The 18996-nt window shown below is 35.8% G+C and overlaps 1 protein-coding gene across 7 annotated transcripts in view; it reads left to right on the forward strand.

Moving 5' to 3' along the window:
* STYX (serine/threonine/tyrosine interacting protein) overlaps positions 1-16685 on the forward strand; it is a 39526-nt gene extending 22841 nt beyond the window's left edge. For all 7 annotated transcript variants that reach the window (XM_057723931.1, XM_057723932.1, XM_057723933.1 and 4 more), the window contains 2 exons: positions 10776-10869; positions 13096-16685. In XM_057723931.1, the coding sequence (XP_057579914.1) occupies positions 10776-10869; positions 13096-13169 (168 nt within the window). In that variant the 3' untranslated portion in view covers positions 13170-16685. The remainder of the gene's footprint in view (positions 1-10775; positions 10870-13095) is intronic.
* Positions 16686-18996: the final 2311 nt, after the last annotated feature.

Genomic DNA, 18996 nt, shown 5'->3' on the forward strand with positions numbered 1-18996 from the left:
TGATCAGAGTAGAATTGCTAGGTCAGACAGAGGACATTGAAATTTGATGTTGCCAGATTGCCTCGGGAAGGGCCCCAGGAAATGGGGAGCGCCTGCTTGCCCACAGCTCATCTGCACCGACAACCAAAGTGTTTCAGGGGGCTGCTGGATCATGGCTGTCATGGTGGTAGGAGGGGCGACGCCGTATGGTTTGCCCGTTTCTCTGTCAGCTTGTTGGTCTTTTTCTCATTGGCTTGTTAAGGACGTTATATATTAAGAAAACTTTTCTTTAGCCAACTGATTTGAAATGCCATCTTTATTATATACCAAATTCTGATCTATACCTGAGTCTGTTTCTGACTTTGTATTCCATTAATCTACTTATTGCTGCGCTTGTATCAAACAGTTTTCAATACTATAATATTATGCAAGTAATTTGTGTTACATTAAACAAGTAATTTATTTATTTATTTTTTTTGCAAGTAATTTAATCAAGATCCCCTCATTAATGTTCTTTCTGGAATTTTCTTGGCAAGATCTTAACACTTAAGTTTTGGTGTGAACTTTACTGAAAAGAGTCCTATAGTTGTTGTTAATAATATTATCTCTACATTCACAGTTCAGAAGGAATTGACACCTTTAAATTTTTCTAAGAGTATGTTCCTCTCTAAGAGTATGTTCCATTTATTCAAGTCAATTTCTATGTTTTTTAGTGTTTTGAAGTTGTCTTTGTATATAGAGTATATGCATTTCTTTTTTTTTTGAATTTTTTATTTTTATTTTTTTTTACACTGAACTGCATATATTTAGAGTGTAAAATTTCGTATCCCAATCTCCCAATTCATTCCCCTCCAACCCTCCCTGCTTTCCCCACTTGGTTTCCATATGTTTGCTCTCTACATCTGTGTTTCTGTTTCTGCCTTGCAAACGGGTTGATTTGTACCATTTTTCTATAGTCCACATGTATGTGTTAATATACGATATTTGTTTTTCTCTTTCTGACTCACTTCACTCTGTATGACAGTCTCTACATCCATCCATGTCTCTACAAATGTCCCAGCCTCGTTGCTTTTTACAGCTGAATAATATTTCACTGTGTATATGTACCACATCTTCTTTATCCATTCATCTGTTGATGGACATTTAGGTTGCTTCCATGTCCCGGCTATTGTAAATAGTGCTGCAATGAACATTGGAGAGCATGTGTCTTTTTGAATTATGGTGTTCTCTGGGTATATGCCCAGCAGTAGGGTTGCTAGGTCATATGGTAACTCTATTTTTAGCTTTTCAAGGAACCTCCATACTGTTCTCCATAGTGGCAGTATCAATTGACATTCCCACCAGCAGTGCGAGAGCGTTCCCTTTTCTCCACACCCCCTCCATTTATTGTTTGTCGATTTTCTGATGATGCCCATTCTAACTGTTGTGAGGTGATACCTCATTGTAGTTGTGATTTGCATTTCTCTAATAATGAGTGATGTTGAGCAGCTTTTCATGTGCTTCTTGGCCATCTGTATGTCTTCTTTGGAGAAATGCCTATTTACGTCTTCTGCCCATTTTTTGATTGGGTTGTTTGTTTTTTTGATGTTGAGCTGGATGAACTGTTTATATATTTTGGAGATTAATCCTTTGTCTGTTGATTCGTTTGCAAATATTTTCTCCCATTCTGAGGGTTGTCTTTTTGTCTTGCTTATAGTTTCCTTTGCTGTGCAGAAGCTTTGAAGTTTCCTTAGGTCCCACTTATTTACTTTTGTTTTTATTTCCATTATTCTAGGGGGTGGATCAAAAAAGATCTTGCTGTTATTTACATCAAAGAGTGTTCCTTCTGTGTTTTCCTCTAGGAGTTTTATAGTGTCTGGCCTTACATTTAGATCTTTTATCCATTTGGAGTTTATTTTTGTGTATGGTGTTAGGAAGTGTTCTAATTTCATTCTTTTACATGTGGCTGTCCAGTTTTCCCAGCACCACTTATTGAGGAGGCTGCCTTTTCCCCATTGTATATCCTTGCCTCATTTGTAATACATCAGTTGACGTAGTTTATCTCTGGGTTTTCTGTCCTGTTCCATTGATCTGTATTTCTCTTTTTGTGCCAGTACCATACTGTCTTGATCACTGTAGCCTTGTAGTATAGCCTGAGGTCAGGAAGGCTGATTCCTCCAACTCTGTCTTTCCTTCTCAGGATTGCTTTGGCTATTCAGGGCCTTTTGCATTTCCATACAAATCGTAAAATTTCTTGTTCTAGTTCTGCGAAAAATGCCATTGGTAATTTGATCGGGATTGCATTGTATCTGTAAATTGCTTTCAGTAGTATAGTCATTTTCACAATGTTGATTCTTCCAATCCAAGAACATGGTATGTCCCTCCATCTGTTTGTGTTGTCTTTGATTTCTTTCATGAGTGTCTTATAGTTTTCTGAGTACAGGTCTTTTACCTCCTTGGTTAGGTTTACTCCTAGGTATTTGATTCTTTTTGTTGCCATGGTGAATGGGATTGTTTCCTTAATTTCTCTTTCTGATCTTTCATTGTTAGTGTATAGAAATGCAAGAGATATTTGTGTGTTAATTTTGTATCCTGCTGCGTTACCAAATTCGTTGATTAGCTCAAGTAGTTTTCTGGTGGCATCTTTAGGATTTTCTGTGTATAGTATCATGTCATCTGCAAAGAGTGACAATTTTACTTCTTCTTTTCCAGTTTGGATTCCTTTGATTTCTTTTTCTTCTCTGAGTGCTGTGGCAAGGACTTCCAAAACTATGTTGAATAGTAGTGGTGAGAGTGGACATCCTTGTCTTATTCCTGATCTTAGAGGGAATGCTTCCAGTTTTTCCCCATTGAGAATGACGTTTGCTGTGGGTTTGTCATATATGGCCTTTCTTATGTGGAGGTAGGTTCCCTCTATGCCCACCTTCTGGGGAGTTTTTAGCATAAACGGATGTTGAATTTTGTCAAAAGCTTTTTCTGCATCTATTGAGATAATCATGTGGTTTTTATCCTTCAGCTTATTAATATGGTGTATCACATTGATTGATTTGCGTATATTAAAGAATCCTTGCATTCCAGGGATAAACCTCACTTGATCATGGTGTATGATCCTTCTAATGTGTTGTTGGATTGTGTTGGCTAGTATTTTGTTGAGGATTTTTGCATCTAAATTCATCAGTGATATTGGTCTGTAGTTTTCTTTTTTTGTAGTATCTTTGCTGGTTTTGCTATCAGGGTGATGGTAGCTTCATAAAATGAGTTTGGGAGTGTTCCTTCCTCTGCAATGTTTTGGAAGAGTTTGAGAAGGATGGGTGTTAGCTCTTCTCTAAATGTTTGATAAAATTCACCTATGAATCCATCTGGTCCTGGACTTTTGTTTGTTGGGAGATTTTTCATCACAGTTTCAATTTCATTCCTTGAGATTGGTCTGTTCATATTTTCTGTGTCTTCCTGATTCAGTCTTGGAAGGTTATACCTTTCTTAGAATCTGTCCATTTCCTCTAGGTTGTCCATTTTATTGGCATATAGTTGCTTGTAGTAATCTCTTATGGTGCTTTTTATTTCTGCGGTGTCCGTTGTAACTTCTCCTGTTTCATTTCTAATTTTATTGATTTGAGTCCTCTCCCTGTTTTTCTTGATGAGTCTTGCTAGAGGTTTATCGATTTTATGTATCTTCTCAAAGAACCAGCTTTTAGTTTTATTGATTTTTGCTATTGTTTTCTTTGTTTCTATTTCATTTATTTCTGTTCTGATCTTTATGATTTCTCTCCATCTACTAACTTTGGGTTTTGTTTGCTCTTCTTTCTCTAGTTCCTTTAGGTGTAAGGTTAGATTGTTTATTTGGGATTTTTCTTGTTTCTTGAGATAGGATTGTATCGCTATAAACTTCCCTCTTAGAACTGCCTTTGCTGCATCCCATAGGTTTTGGATCATTGTGTTTTCATTGTCATTTGTCTCTAGGTATTTTTTGATTTCCTCTTTGATTTCTTCAGTAATCTCTTGGTTATTTAGTAGCATATTGTTTAGCCTCCAAATGTTTGTGGTTTTTACAGTTTTTTTCCTATAACTGATTTCTAATCTCATAGCGTTGTGGTTGGAAAAGATGCTTGATACGATTTCAATTTTCTTGAATTTACCAAGGCTTGATTTATGACCCAAAATGTGATCTATCCTGGAGAATGTTCTATGTGCACTCGAGAAGAATGTGTAATCTGCTGTTTTTGGATGTAATGTCCTATAGATATCTATTAAATCAAGCTGATTTATTGTGTCATTTAAAGCTTATGTTTCCTTATTAATTTTCTGTGTGGATGATCTGTCCATTGGTGTAAGTGGAGTGTTAAAGTCCCCCACTATGATTGTGTTCCTGTCGATTTCCTCTTTCATAGTTGTAGGCATTTGCCTTATGTATTGAGGTGCTCCTATATTGGGTGCATATATATTTATAATTATCTCTTCTTCTTGGATGGATCCCTTGATCTTTATGTAGTGTCCTTCCTTGTCTCTTGTAACATTTTTTATTTTAAAGTCTATTTTATCTGATATGAGTATCGCTACTCCAGGTTTCTTTTGATTTCCATTTGCATGGAATATCTTTTTCCATCCCCTCACTTTCAGTCTGAATGTGTCGCTAGGTCTGAAGTGGGTCTCTTATAGACAGCGTATATATGGGTCTTATTTTTGTATCCATTCTGCCAGTCTGTGTCTTTTGGTTGGGGCATTTAGTCCATTTACATTCAAGGTAATTATCGATATGTATGTTACTATTACCATTTTCTTAATTGTTTTGCTTTTGTTTCTGTAGGTCCTTTTCTTCTCTTATGTTTCCTGCTTAGAGAAGATCCTTTAGCATTTGTTGTAGGGCTGGTTTGGTGGTGCAGAATTCTCTTAGCTGTTGCTTGTCTGTAAAGCTTTTAATTTCTCTGTCGAATCTGAATGAGATCCTTGCTGGGTAGCGTATTCTTGGTTGTAGGTTCTTCCCTTTCATCGCTTGAAATATATTGTGCCACTCCCTTCTGGCTTGCAGAGTTTCTGCTGAGAAATCAGCTGGTATCCTGATGGGAGTTCCCTTGTATGTTATTTGTCTTTTTTCCCTTGTTGCTTTTAATATCTTTTCTCTGTCCTTAATTTTTGTCAGTTTGATTACTATATGTCTTGGCTTGTTTCTCCTTGGGTTTCTCCTGCCTGGGACTCTGTGCTTCCTGGACTTGGCTAGCTATTTCCTTTCCCATGTTAGGGAAGTTTTCAACTATAATCTCTTCCAGTGTTTTCTCGAGTCCTTTGTCTCTCTCTTCTCCTTCTGGGACCCCTATGATATGAATGTTGGTGTGTTTAACATTGTCCCAGAGGTCTCTTAGGCTGTCTTCAGTTCTTTTCATTCTTTTTTCTTTATTCTTTTCTGCATCAGTGATTATCACCATTCTGTCTTCCAGCTCACTTATTCGCCCTTCTGCCTCAGTTAATCTGCTATTGGTTCCTTCTAGTGTATTTTTCATTTCAGTTATTGTGTTGCATATCTCTGTTTGTTTATTCTTTAATTCTTCTAGGTCTTTGGTAAACTTTTCTTGCAACTTTTTGATCTTTGCATCCAGTCTTTTTTCAAAGTCCTGGATCATCTTCACCATCATTATTCTGAATTCTTTTTCTGGAAGAGTGCCTGTATCCTCTTCATTTAGTTGTTTTTCTGGCATTTTATCTTGTCCCTTCATCTGGTACAAAGCCTTTTGCCGTTTCATTTTCTCTGTCTTTCTGTGGCTGTGGTTTTCAGTTCCACGAGATGAAATACTGCCGATACTGCTTGATTCTGCTGTCTGTCCTCTGTGGAGGAAGCTGTCTAAGAGGCTCATGGGTGCTTCCAGATGGGAGGGACTGATGGTGGGTTGGGGTGGGTGGGCGGAACTCAGTAAAACTTTAATCTGATTTTGTGGATGGAGCTCAGTGACACTTTAATCTGCTTGTCTGCCAGTGGGTGGGCCTGTGTTCCCACCCTGGTGGTCCTTTGGCCTGAGGTGGCCCAGCACTGGAGCTTACAGGTTCTTTGGTGGGGCTAATGGTGGACTCTGGAAGGGCTCACGCCAGTGAGCGCTTCTCAGAACCCCTGCTGCCAGTGCCCCTGTCTCCTCGGTGGGCCACAGCTGTCCCCCACCTCTGCAGGCAACCCTCCAACACCAGCAGGTAGGTCTGGTTCAGTCTCCTATGGGGTCACTGCTCCTTCCCCGTGGGCCCTGGTGAGCACACTTTTTTGGGTGCCCTCCAAGAGTGGAGTCTCTGTTTCCCCAGTCCTGTGGAGGTCCTGCAATCAAATCCCGCTGGCTTTCAAAGTCTGATTCTCTGGGGATTCCTCCTCCCGTTGCTGGACCCCCAGGTTAGGAAGCCTGATGTGGAGCTCAGAACCCTCAGGACGTCTGGGGTATAACTGTTCTCCAGCTTGTGAGTCACCCACGCAGCATTTATGGGATTTGATTTTAACACGATTGTGCCCCTCCTGCTGTCTCATTGCGGCTTCTCCTTTGTCTCTGGATGTGGGGTGGTTATTTTTGGTGAGTTCCAGCGTCTTTCTGTCGATGGTTGTTCAGCAGTTAGCTGTAATTCCAGTGCTCTTGCAAGAGGGCGTGAGCACACGGCCTCCTACTCTGCCATCTTGATACATTCTTCTAGAACATATGCATTTCTGATGAAAGTTATTCCTAGCTATTTTCTTTTATTTGTATTATAAAGTTATTTTCCTCCAGTATGTTTTCTGATTGCTTATTTGTATATAAGAAAACTATTGATTTTTATTGTTTTCAGTTGACAACCTTATTACACTCTAAACAATCCTGAAAAATTTTCTAGTTGGTTGTCTTAGATTTGCATCTCCAAATCATAGTAGTTTTGCCACTTTTCTAATATTTTTTTCCTTATTGAATGGTTGTTGTATTAGAACAGTGATAAGTACTGTGGTGTAGTACTTGTACTTTATTCTTGATTTCAATGTCAGTGCATCTCGTATTGCACTGTGTGTGTGTGTGAGTATTCATCTGTGCCTATGTAAAGAGTTTTTATTAGGAATAGGTGTTGATTTTTAGCTTAAAAATTTTTTATGTAATGACTGTAATTTTACTCCTTTAAAGCCATGAATATGGTGAGTTGAATTATTGAATCACATTATGCTGGATTTCTTAATTTTGAATCATGATTTTGGTGCACAAATGGGTCTCAGTTGGTTATGGTAGGCTGTGTTCCATTAATGGGTTGCTAGATTCTATTTGTCAATTTTTTTTTTTTAAATTTTGGAATTAGTTGAATAAGTGATATTGGTTTGTAAGTTTTTTTTTTCTCTGTACTACCCTCTTCTGGTTTGGGTGTTTATCATGGTGTTCTCATTTTTAAAATGGAAACTTGCTTTCTCTTTATGTGCTCTCTAACAAAGTAAATTAGATTGGAATTACCTGCTTCTTGATGTTTTGATATATGGTACCTGGGAGATCATTGGACCTTGATTTTTTTAATTTAATTCAGTTATTCTTTATTTCATTCATTTGTATGTTTTGAGGGTAGACCAATTCTTGGACAGCTTTCTTCATTTGGTAGGTTAAGTCTGATTTTCATATACTCAGGTCACTTTGGATGGTTTCATAATCTCCTGTGTAATCATTCATTTCATAGGATTTGAGGTAAAATTGAGGCAAATATTTTTGCATTCTTTTTTCTAATTTTGTATATCTGTGCTGCTTTTTTTCCTCGATCTGGTTAGTTTATATAACTTTTCTTTATTTAAACTTCTACTTGTTTTGTGCTTTCATTAGGTTTTTGTTGCTTTTGCTGCTGCTGTTATTATCTTATGAATTTCCTAAGTTGAAAGCTTAGTTTTTCATTCTTTCAAGAATTATCCTCTTAGCATTGCTTTAGCCATATTCTACATACCCTACATAGATTCTGCTATGTAATAGTTTTATTATTGTTATAGCTTGATATTCTGTGATTTCATTTTTTATTTTATTTTTTACTTAACACTTATTTGACAGTTTTTTTTTTAAACTATATATAGGTGACAGGGTTTATTTTCTATTTTCATTTCTGATACTGTTCTTGAATTTTTTAATGTTTTCTTCATGGCCTAATATACAGCTGTTATTACTATTATTTCCTGGGCACTTGAAAAGAGGATATGTTCTTTGTTTTCAGGGCATAAAGTTCAATATACAGTCGTCCCTCAGTATCTGTGGGGGATTGGTTCCAGGATCCCCCTTCCTTTCCCCCCTCCTCATGGATTCCAAATGTGACACAAATGGCATAGTACAGTCAGTCCTCTGTATCCGTGGATTTTACATCCATGGATACAGAGAGCTGATTGTGTATGTTCACTTCATCTGTCTTGGGATGAGAGGTGGATTGAAACTCCTTTGCTATATAATGCTTCTGTTTATTTTTTCTTTAGTTCCTCTAGTTTCTTTGCCAATTTTGGTAGATAAAAGTCAAGTTAGATCTTCACTGTAGTTGTATATTTATTATTCCTCCATTCAGATATTTTACTTTGAAATTAACCTTGTTTAATACTGTGATCCTTTTTTTGTTTGCATTTGCCCTGTGACTTTCTTCATTCCTTTTCTTTCCACCTTTCTATATCATTTTGTTTTAGATGCATTTCCTGTGTGGGGCCTGTGGCTGGATCTTGCTGTTTGATTTGTTTTTGGTATTTTTCTTTAATAGGACAATTTATCCCACTTTCTTGTACTAAAAATGACATATACTTTTGTCTGTCATTTTATATCATGTCATGCTTTCTCTTTTAAATGTATCTTTTTTTAAACTTTTCAGTATAAAGTTTATGAATTTTTTGTATGGTTGTATTCTTTTGATAATTTTTAAGTTTATAAATTGTTTTTAGTTCTAAAGGGCACAGCTGTAACTTTATAGTATATACATATGTTTCTTGAGTTTTCACATTTAAATAACTATCAGTTGATTTCCACTATAAAAGATAAAAAATTTATATACCTTTACTTCTTTTCCTCCTTCCCCTCCACTACCTGTTTTGTTGTTGTTAGTCTTAGTTCTTCTAGGAGTTACCTCTTATACCTTTAAAAATATTTAAATATTATACCTCCTGTTCCTTAGCAATATAGAATCATCTACGTAAACTACCTCATGTTATATATTCTGCCACCTCCTTTCTTTAAAAAAAAGATTATACTTTTTTACATTGTTACAGAGTATAATATTTACATTCTATCCTATCACCACATTTTCCAGTTGTTCATCCTTAGTTCTACATGTAAGTAGGACTCTAGCTCCTTTAGTCCACTACCGGGGTTTGTCGTTGGGCATTATTATCAAGAAGAGTTCTTGGAAAGTATATTCCCTAAGTCCTGGAATTTTGGAAAATATTTTTCTGTTGCTCTTATGTTGGAGTAACAGTTGGCTAGATCAAAATGTTTTGTTTAATACTTTTTCCCTTCTGGGTTTGTATATAGCTCTGACATTGAATATTGCTCCAGAGAAGTCTGAGGGGAGCCTAATTTTTAAAATTTCCCCCTTAGAGACTTGATTAGGAGGAAGGGGTGTTGTCTGCATGAGCATGGGATGCTTTATCAGGATATATCTTGCTGATTGCTCTGTATTAATTTCTTCTCAGAGTATGCCCTTAGCACTTAACAGATTCACACCTTCCCTTATTTCAGGAAGTTTTCTTCTAGTATGTATTCGGCTTTTGTTTTTGTTGTTCTGTTTCATTTGCCTGTTTTTTCTCCCAGAGACATATTTTATGTTGGTTCCCTTTTTCTTCCATATCTGCCATCTCTAATTATTTTCAACTTTCCTCTTTTCTCTTTTGGCTTCATTTTCTCAGGCTTTTCTTCTCTTTCCCATGCTTTATTGTTTTATTAAATGTTTATTTGGCATTGTTCTAGGCAGTGACAGTGAAGCAGAGAACAAAACAAATCTCTGACCTCATGAAATTTATTATAATGAGAGAATTAGACAATAAGCAAAGTAAAATATAGTAGGTCAGATAGTAATGGGTCACAGAAAAATAAGGGAGAGAGAAATAAGGCCATACCATTTTTAAAGGGTGACCAGAAAAGGCCTTATTGCAAAAGTGTATTTGAGCAAAGACCTGGAGAAATTAAGAGAACAAGCTATGCTACTGTTTGGGGGAAGGCATTCTAGATAGAGGGGATATGTGCAGGTGTCTTGAGATGGGAGTATGCATAGTATTTTCAAGAAGTATAAGAAGGTCAGTGTGGCTGCAACAGAGTAAGCAAATAATAGTAGAGGAGTAAAGCTGGGAGGTGTAAGGGGCCACGGGATAGGTGCCTATAGGCCATTGTAAGTAAGGCCTTTGGTTTTTATTTCAAGTGAAGGACTACCTTCACATCCCCTGCTGCTTTGTTGAATATCATATGCTATGTATCTGCTGTAGGGGTTGTTGGGGTAAGGGCAGAAGCAAGTACATGAGTTCACAGTCCTTATTTATTCTTATAATCATTCTATGAGATTGCCAGTTTGGGTTTTGGTGGGGTGTGTATGTGTTTTAACAGATGAAGTCAGAGAACAGATAGCTTATGCCCCGGTGGCAGAGAATACATATTGACAGGCAGTTCAGTGTGAGATGCTCTAGTGCAAGCTATTGGCTTGACGTGATGTATAGTCTCATCAATAAATGTGAAATTATAAGATAGGAATTTTAAGCATTTCTCTTACAGCAATTTGGCACCAGAGTTTCAGTAAAAACTAAGAATACCAATAATGTATGTATGCATTAACCACTTCTAAAATTTTGTTTTGCGTATCCAAGAGTTTAAATACATATTCAAGTTAATTAAAATCTTTTCTAGGAATATGAAGCCATCTACCTAGCAAAATTAACAATACAGATGATGTCGCCACTTCAGATAGAAAGGTCGTTATCTGTACATTCTGGCACCACAGGTAAGGAGTTTTTCATTTTGGAGAAATTTGGGAAGAAAGATGATGGTATGAGGAGTAGAACAGAAGCATCTTTTATTCATTAACAAGTTACACTAAGCAATTTAAATTGTTTAGAAAACTTTTGGATGGCCTATTGAATTAAAATAATTTCAGATTTTAATTTTAGAATTAAATATGTATCGAGCGTCTGTGTGTATGCCACTAGTTGGTTGGAAGATCAGATTTCTACTTTGTTGAATTTTAAATCTTTAAGTAGTATAATTGTGTGGCAAAGAATAAAATAAGAGGGGTCTGGAGATGAGCCCCTAAATACACTTCGGTGATCCTATTAAAAAGAAAAGGTGGTCAGTAAGTGAAAGCAGGGTGACTAAATGAAGCTGCCTCGGTGTTTCTCTTGCCATAAATATTTGCATCCTTTCTCCTTGCCCTATTTCAGAGTGACCGCTTCCCCCATTTTAAAAGTTAACGATCCAGGCACACTCTCAGAATCTCCTTTTACCTTCCTCTCCACAACCTTGCTGCCCTTTTTTGTCTCCTTTCTGCTTGTTAGACCATGAATGGAATTTTTTAGCTTATGGTTTTTCTCTTCTCGAGTTCCTATCAGTCTTATTTGCACCTGCAGCCTTGTGAGGTAGGAAGAACAGGTTACATACCTGGCTAGTGTTGGACCTGGAGGCTGAACACTGGTGATCGGATCCACAGTCCAGCACTGTATTGCACTGCTTTAGTGATGACGCTCTATACCCATCCTTCAGGCTCAGCTTCCGAGTCGTCACTGACTCTTTATGTTGCAGCTTCCATCTAGTTATTTTCCCAGATGGTAGGGTATGCTTCCTCAGTACCTAAAATCCCTTCCCTCATCTGTAGTACCTTAGTCTCAGTTTAGGTCAGCTCCACATTGGCCTCCTCTCCCAACTCCTGTTATTTAGTCTGTTCTGTACATTGTGGCCACTTTCATGAAAGATAGTTCTAACAGTGATACTCTTTCTGTATAAAAGTCTTCTCCATTGGCTTAATTTCTACGGAAGAAAACACATCATAGGTAGTAATTAAAGGCCCTTTTGATCTTTATTTGTATCTCTCACTGTACCTCTTTATATGCTCTCCAGAAGACAGAACTACTGATGGTTTCCTGTGTGTCTTCTATTCTCCACCTAGAAAGCATCACAATGTTCAGTCTGTCCATAAAAACTTGGTTCAGATGTCATCTCTCAAGAAAACATGATAATTAACTGATTCTTCCTCTACTCTCTAGTTCTTCAAAACTGCCATAGAGCTTCATCTGTACCTCCTCACTTTCTGCCTTGTATTAGTTACCTGTCTCTTACCTCCCTTAGTAGAATGCGGGGGCAGCACTGCATCTGAAGCTGTTGTAACAGCTGTATTTAGACGTATGGCTAGCATGTTTTCTTCTTTATTCCATTAGTACTATATTTCTATCCTTAATTTTAACCTTATAGTGAATCCACCTTCTGTATTAATATTATTACCATGATTTAGCACAATCTTTAGGGCATAAGTTTAAGGTCATGCGATTGTAAGGCAGATAACGCAGCAAACCCTTTACCAGTTTAATTTCCCCTAAAGTTTTCCTCCATTGAGACTCAAATTTCTTGATTATAACTGTTGGGCATATAGGGATAGCTTTGGTTCTGTGTGGGAAATCTCTGTACTAGCAGGCTCCGACGTGAAGAGTAGATAAAAGAAAATCTCGTATCTGCTACGTGCCTTCCTTCCTCCCAACTCTAGACTTATGGGTAATAAAATCACAGTTTCAGTGGAAAAATTATTTTTGGCAGCATCTGTGAAAGCAGAAGGATAATTACATCTATAAAATAAAATTGTGCAAATTATCATTTCATAAATATTATGTCCTAAGTCACGTTTATGGTGCCTAAAAAACATAAACTCAGTAACCAAACATTTATGAACCATTTTCTCTTCAAAAATTCTGTTTTCAAACTCTTTTAAAAATTAATATTCATTATATAAAATACCTTAATACTTAATTCTTAAGAGGGAAATTGTTATGAAGATATGAAGTTCTTTGGGTAGTTTATAACAAAACAATTTACAAAAGTTTACTAAAAATTCAGCCATGGAATTTTCATAGTCATATATATGGTAACACTTCATGAAAAATGAAGTTTTTGCTAGCTGTAACATTCTGATGAATGAATTTATTTAAGTTCCCATTTTATGTTATGTTCATGCAATAACTTTTAGGCAGTTTGAAGAGAACGCATGAAGAGGAAGATGATTTTGGAAACATGCAAGTGGCGACTGCGCAGAATGGCTGATTCAAGAGCAACAGTATAGAGGATGGGAATTTCTGTTTGGGAAGGAGAAAGTACTACAGACAGTAATAATGTATAATGGCAAAAACACAAGAAGTATTTTCTTTTCAATTACATGTTGCTTCCAGACGTGTCTTTCTGCAACTTGTTGAGCAACATTTTAAGATGTTGAACTTCTGCAATAGATGGCACTGATGGTTTTATTCCTTTTTTTTTTTTTTTAATTCTTTACAGTTTTATTATAAACCAAGAATTTTGGACTTGCAAAGAGGTATTATTGCAATAATGCACTTTTCATACTTGAAATTTATTTGTATGATATAAAGTTGTTACTTTAAACAAAATGCAAGTTAGGGGGGATTTGTTTATAAAATCTGGGTAATTTATAACAAAAGAATTTCCTAAAGTTTGCTAAAAATTCATTTTGTGTTCTACATATTACATTTTAAAAATAATTTTACAGTTCGGTTTTATGATGGAGCCTCTTACAGAAACATTAACAAATGCAGGAATCTGCCACATTTCTTTTTTAGTATAATTCAATAGCTTAATTATCTTTTAATTTTTTTAAACTTATTGATCCCTTATTAATAATCTTTAAATCATGACATTAGCCAGCTGTCCTTACTTTAACATGATCCAAGTATTGCTTCTTTTCCTATTACCTTATAGAAAAAAAAAAAGTTTAAATGAACAAAGGAACATGTTTTGCTTTATCATACCAGATGCTCAAAAACAAGGAGAGTTTTAAACTTTCACGTGACTTTCTTTAGCATTCTTAGAAACCAAATGTTGTGTTTGTTCTTTTCAGAGTTGTATAGCCCATTTTTTCTTTGTCCAGAATGGTTCTAAATAGAATATAAACCAATGTAGCACTATTTTTTTTCTAAACTAAGCCCCAAAAAGAAAAGTGCCTTGCCTCATTAGAAAAAATAGAAAATAAATCCTCATGACCTCTAAATTAGTATGTAGAACAGTGAAGTTTTGAACATTCTTCTGTAATTTCTTTTTTTTTAAAACCATAAATTAGTTCAAACTGAAAGTCTTAAGGCTTGAAGAAACCTTAGTAAATTATTTGGAATATGGAACATTTACTCCTTCATTTTATGTTGTCTTAATGATTCTGTGAGATTGTTCTGGCTCAGAAGCTTTTCTTTGAGGATGCATTTATTTGGGAAAAGTGATTGTGGAAGACTTTAGTGTATTATAAATTTGTGTTGTAATCAGCTCTCTGCATTGAGTGAATCCAAATTTCCCCCATAATTTGCATTAGCAAAGTCACTTTATGGCTCCTAGGTTCTCCATGTTCTTATTTATACATATAAAAATTGTTCTAAGAAAAACATTTTTGCTCTTTTTAAGTATGATGTTGGGGAGGAGAGGAGTGTTTTTAACTTTTTATAGTTGATGTAGGGTAGCACAAACAAAACTCCTTCGTATCTCACTTTTCTCAGTCCTCTCTTGAGGTGCTTTGCTGATTTCCATACTTTCCTTTGGTACCAAGAGGTACTATGTAAGGTAACCTGTTATACCAAGTTACCTATTTTGCTTTCCTCCCTAAGGTGTAATAATACAGTAAAAGCTTTTTTATCCAGCGTAGCAGGAGAGTGGAAGTGAATCAAAACTGTTTTGCTAATTGTTAATTCTGTTGCCCCAGGTGGTATTCCTCTCCTGATTTCCCTGCCCTTCCCCTAGTTTACCACCCTAAAAAACAGCATATTGTCATTCCCATTGTGGTCTTGTATTCTGTTGTGACCTAGGTCATTGGGTGTGGTGGTCTAGTATAGTCAGGATTTGCATTGAGTGTTCAGAAATTCCAGTTGGTAAAGTGCCAGATAACACAGCTTTCCTGTATATAGATCACTATTGGATAGGTCAGCAAAGATATCTTTTGCAAACTAATAATCTATGATGCTTCATTCCGCAAAAACTGCTTAAGAGAATCTTCGTAATAGTCCATTTAGGTTTTAAAAATGAGGCAGTTAAGATTTTCTAAATTAATTTCTTAAGTACACATATCCTCTCTAGTAGTCTGGCCAAGAGTACAGGTTTGGTTATTAATTTACAGTTGGTAATTTTCCACCTTTTCTAACCACTGTGATTTTTACGTTGTCACTTAAGTGCCTGCCCAGCACTGTATATTAAAGGCTGTCACAAACACTAGAAAAAGGGACTGTCATCTTCTTGAGTACAAACTAATATGGACAAAAAGTTTATTCTTTCTTTCACATAAGGACACTGCAAGTTTGTTTTATCTTGGGTTCCTTCTTCCACCCAATGTTCAACTAGTTCTTCTGGTAGCTCTTCCTAGTCTTCTATTTGGTTCCATTTCTATAATTCCTCTATTTCCACTGATGTTTTGTGATAGCTAACTAACTACAGTACATTTAACCAATCATGATTTATCTTCTAGACTATTCGAATAATGTATGAGCGACTCAGCACCCAATTTTAAACATTAAATATTAACCTGGGCACAGAGTTTAAAATATCACATCAAAACATAGGAGAACTGCTTTATTGTCCATTTTGCAAGTATGAAACTTAAACACTGAAACTACTCTAACTGGAGTGGCCGTATTCTTACCTTGTAATTTCAGTTCATCAGTTCATGTTAATTTCTTACCAGATGTTTAAACAGTAGTACCTCTGTTTATTTGTATCTGCTCTGTGGTGGAAATGTTAAACCATGATAAGCTTTTGCTACCAACTCTCAACCACTTAAACTTCAGAGCAGAATATTTGCTTGGGGAGGATTTTGTGCTTCATCTGAGTTTAGAAGTAATGTCAGGAAATGTTAAGCATGTCCTTTTAAAGAAAATATAAGGTTTATAATTGTCTTATTACCATGGTAATTTAAGTGAATTTAGAAGTATTTAACTGCAATCTTGAATTATAAAGTTGGGATGCATATATAGAGATATATATCAAAATCTCAGCTTGATGTAAAGTAAATGAGCAGTTACCTGGCGGTTTTTTTTTTTTTTTTTTCAAATAACTGTTTAATCCATATATTCCATAACATCCTTAGCTTCACTTCAATATTTATTTTGTCCATTCATCAGTGCTCCAATAAGGAAATGATAGGAAATAGCTGAAAAGTACTAAAAGATTTTATTTTTTTTTTATTGATTAGAAAAATAAGTTTCTAGGGTATTTGAATGCTGGATTTTTTTTGTCTTATCCATCCATGGCAGCTAAAAAAAAAAAATCACTCTAAATATTCAGGTTTACATGTTACCTCTCTCTCTTAGGGAGTTGCCATACCTCACAGTTCAAAGTGTATTCTATAGATCAGTAACATTATACTGACATGTAATTGCAATTTACTATGCAGCAAAAATGATTCAAGAAGAAAAAATAACCTACAGTGTCTAATTTACCTTTGTATAGACAATTGCTTACGTTCCTCTGCTTTTAACACTTGGACTTGGATGAGATGCTCATGTATGTATGGGAATGTCACAGTGGGAGATGCTGCTAGCTCAGGCACAGAGTATTAAAATCATTTTGTGAAGACTGGTGGTTGTGTTAAAATGGTTGTGCCATTATACCTCAAAAAAACTGAAAAGCTCATTTATACTGCTTATGCCTCAGAACCTCGTTAGATTGTTGTCTTCTAGGTAAGAGTAACCCAGTTTTAGTCCCAGATTAAGAAGAATGAACGAACACTGGATATCGAAAAGCACTTAAGGGTATTTTCTAAAACACTGTGTTCACACACACAAAAATTATGGTCAGTGCAGGAAAGGCCCAAGTTTCAGCTCAAGTATATTTTTAAAAATTAGTTGAACAAGTTTGCAGTTGAAAATGAGGGAATTTGTATCTGAAGGAAAGGGTAAGGCCATCCATAGAACAGGGTCCAGCTCATTAAAAAAATACTTCTAGCTTTTAGTTTTCCCCTTGTTAGCCTACCTACACTGTATTCTTCATCAGATCTGTCACCATTAGCATCACTGCACCATCTTTTTGACCCCACTAAAAGGCAAAAAATATTGCTGAATAAATATGACAAGCCACTGATCATACAATGCATCCAGATTTCCAAATGTTACATGTAAGAAAATGTGCCTGTTACAGTCAGTGAAATACAAACATATAAAATACACGGAGCAGCGTAGTCACAGCTGCTAACTCACTATACCTTTTCAAAAGTAAACCGTGCTCGAAAATGTATGTAGTGAAATGTTCTATGCAGTTTTTTTCATGCTCAAGTTTACCTACAAAATGGCTTAGAAAAATCAAACTTCTCAGCTTAACTAAAGCTAAATACAGATCATCAGTTTCCTCAATGACACAGTTTTTGTTATACGTCACCTACAACTGTATTTCCAATGGGGGGGGTTTAAGATAAGACCTTAAGAACACTATTTAAAGGGATTTATTGAAATAGCCACATTATAGTTTTACTTGAAATTGTTCAGTGGTAAGAAGTGTAATAAAGCATTCAATTTAGCCTTTTATTAGGTTCCCCCCACCCCGGTCACTCCGCAAGGCATGCAGGATCTTAGTTCCCAGACCAGGGACTGAACCCAGGTCCCCTGCAGTGGAAGTGCAGAGTCTTAACCACTGGACTGCCAGGGAAGCCCCTATTAGGGTTATTTTTCTAACATAGGTTTTTAAATTACCAGAATGTACCTAATAAAGTTACTGTTGTCAAGGTTATAGGACTCCTAAAAAAGCAAAACTTAGCTCTGTTGCGTTCACTAGGAACAGATCAATTCATCTGCCTAGGTCAACAGCAGGTAAGCAGCGCACCCTCTACTGGTGAAAAATTTCTGTTGTTTTAGAAAGCCAACTTTAGCTTTATTGCATGGAGAGAAATCTGAAATCTAGCTGAGGTAGGTGTGAGTCAAAGGAATGAGAAAAAGGTGATCTTTACTTTCTAAGCTCCTTTTACAAAGAGCACACAAAACTAAAATTTTATGAACCATTACTTGACCTAATAGTTCAATAGATGACTCAAGAAAAGCAAAGAAAACATTAGGATTCTAACAAAAGACTATTCATGTGAACAGGTTTAATGTAACATGGAATGCAGAAGATTAGAACCAGTAGTGAAGTATCTAATTCTTATTTCAACTTAAAAATAAATAAATAAAACCAAAGTAGGATAGTGACCAGAATAACAGTACCATTAATTACATTAAATAGAAAAGCTCCCATCAACATTTTAAGAATGTAATAATAATAAATGCAGTATGATACATTTTAAAGTATTCCACTCAATTTTGTAATCCATTTTCATAAAAATGTTACTCAGAAGAGAGGCTTTGGACACCCCTGGAAAGATGAGAAATCAGGTTAGAAATACGTAATATGCCAGGATTTACTAATTCACTGTTAAAAAGTACCTTATATTCCTCTTATATGTGAAATATATAATTATTCACTTAAAATATCTAAGACAAGTGGTACTTCAGCTTTATATCAACTTTTAGATGTACATTTAAATTGTCACATTTTATAAGTTAATTTTCATTTATACTTATTTGAAAGGCTTCCCAAGTTGTCTGCCAGTATACTATTAGGGTCAGCAAGTGTTGGACTGCCCTACATTTAGTTAAATCTAACATCCAATTTCATGTAATAGATGTGAAATGTTACACCCCCTACGGGGTATTTAGCTAATTTCTTTGAAACAAAAATATTAATTTTATGAATGTGATAAGAAACAGCCTTATTCACTGTATGCTTTTTTTTTAATGAGCAGTACAGATAGCAGACATATAACTCCTTACTACCTATGCTCTGACTACTAAGAAATGAAGCCAAACTTTAGAAAAATACAATGCAAGAAAAGATTCAAGTTAAAAATATACTCCTTTGG

Source organism: Hippopotamus amphibius, chromosome 2 (assembly GCF_030028045.1).
Source record: "Hippopotamus amphibius kiboko isolate mHipAmp2 chromosome 2, mHipAmp2.hap2, whole genome shotgun sequence".
NCBI lineage: Eukaryota > Metazoa > Chordata > Mammalia > Artiodactyla > Hippopotamidae > Hippopotamus > Hippopotamus amphibius.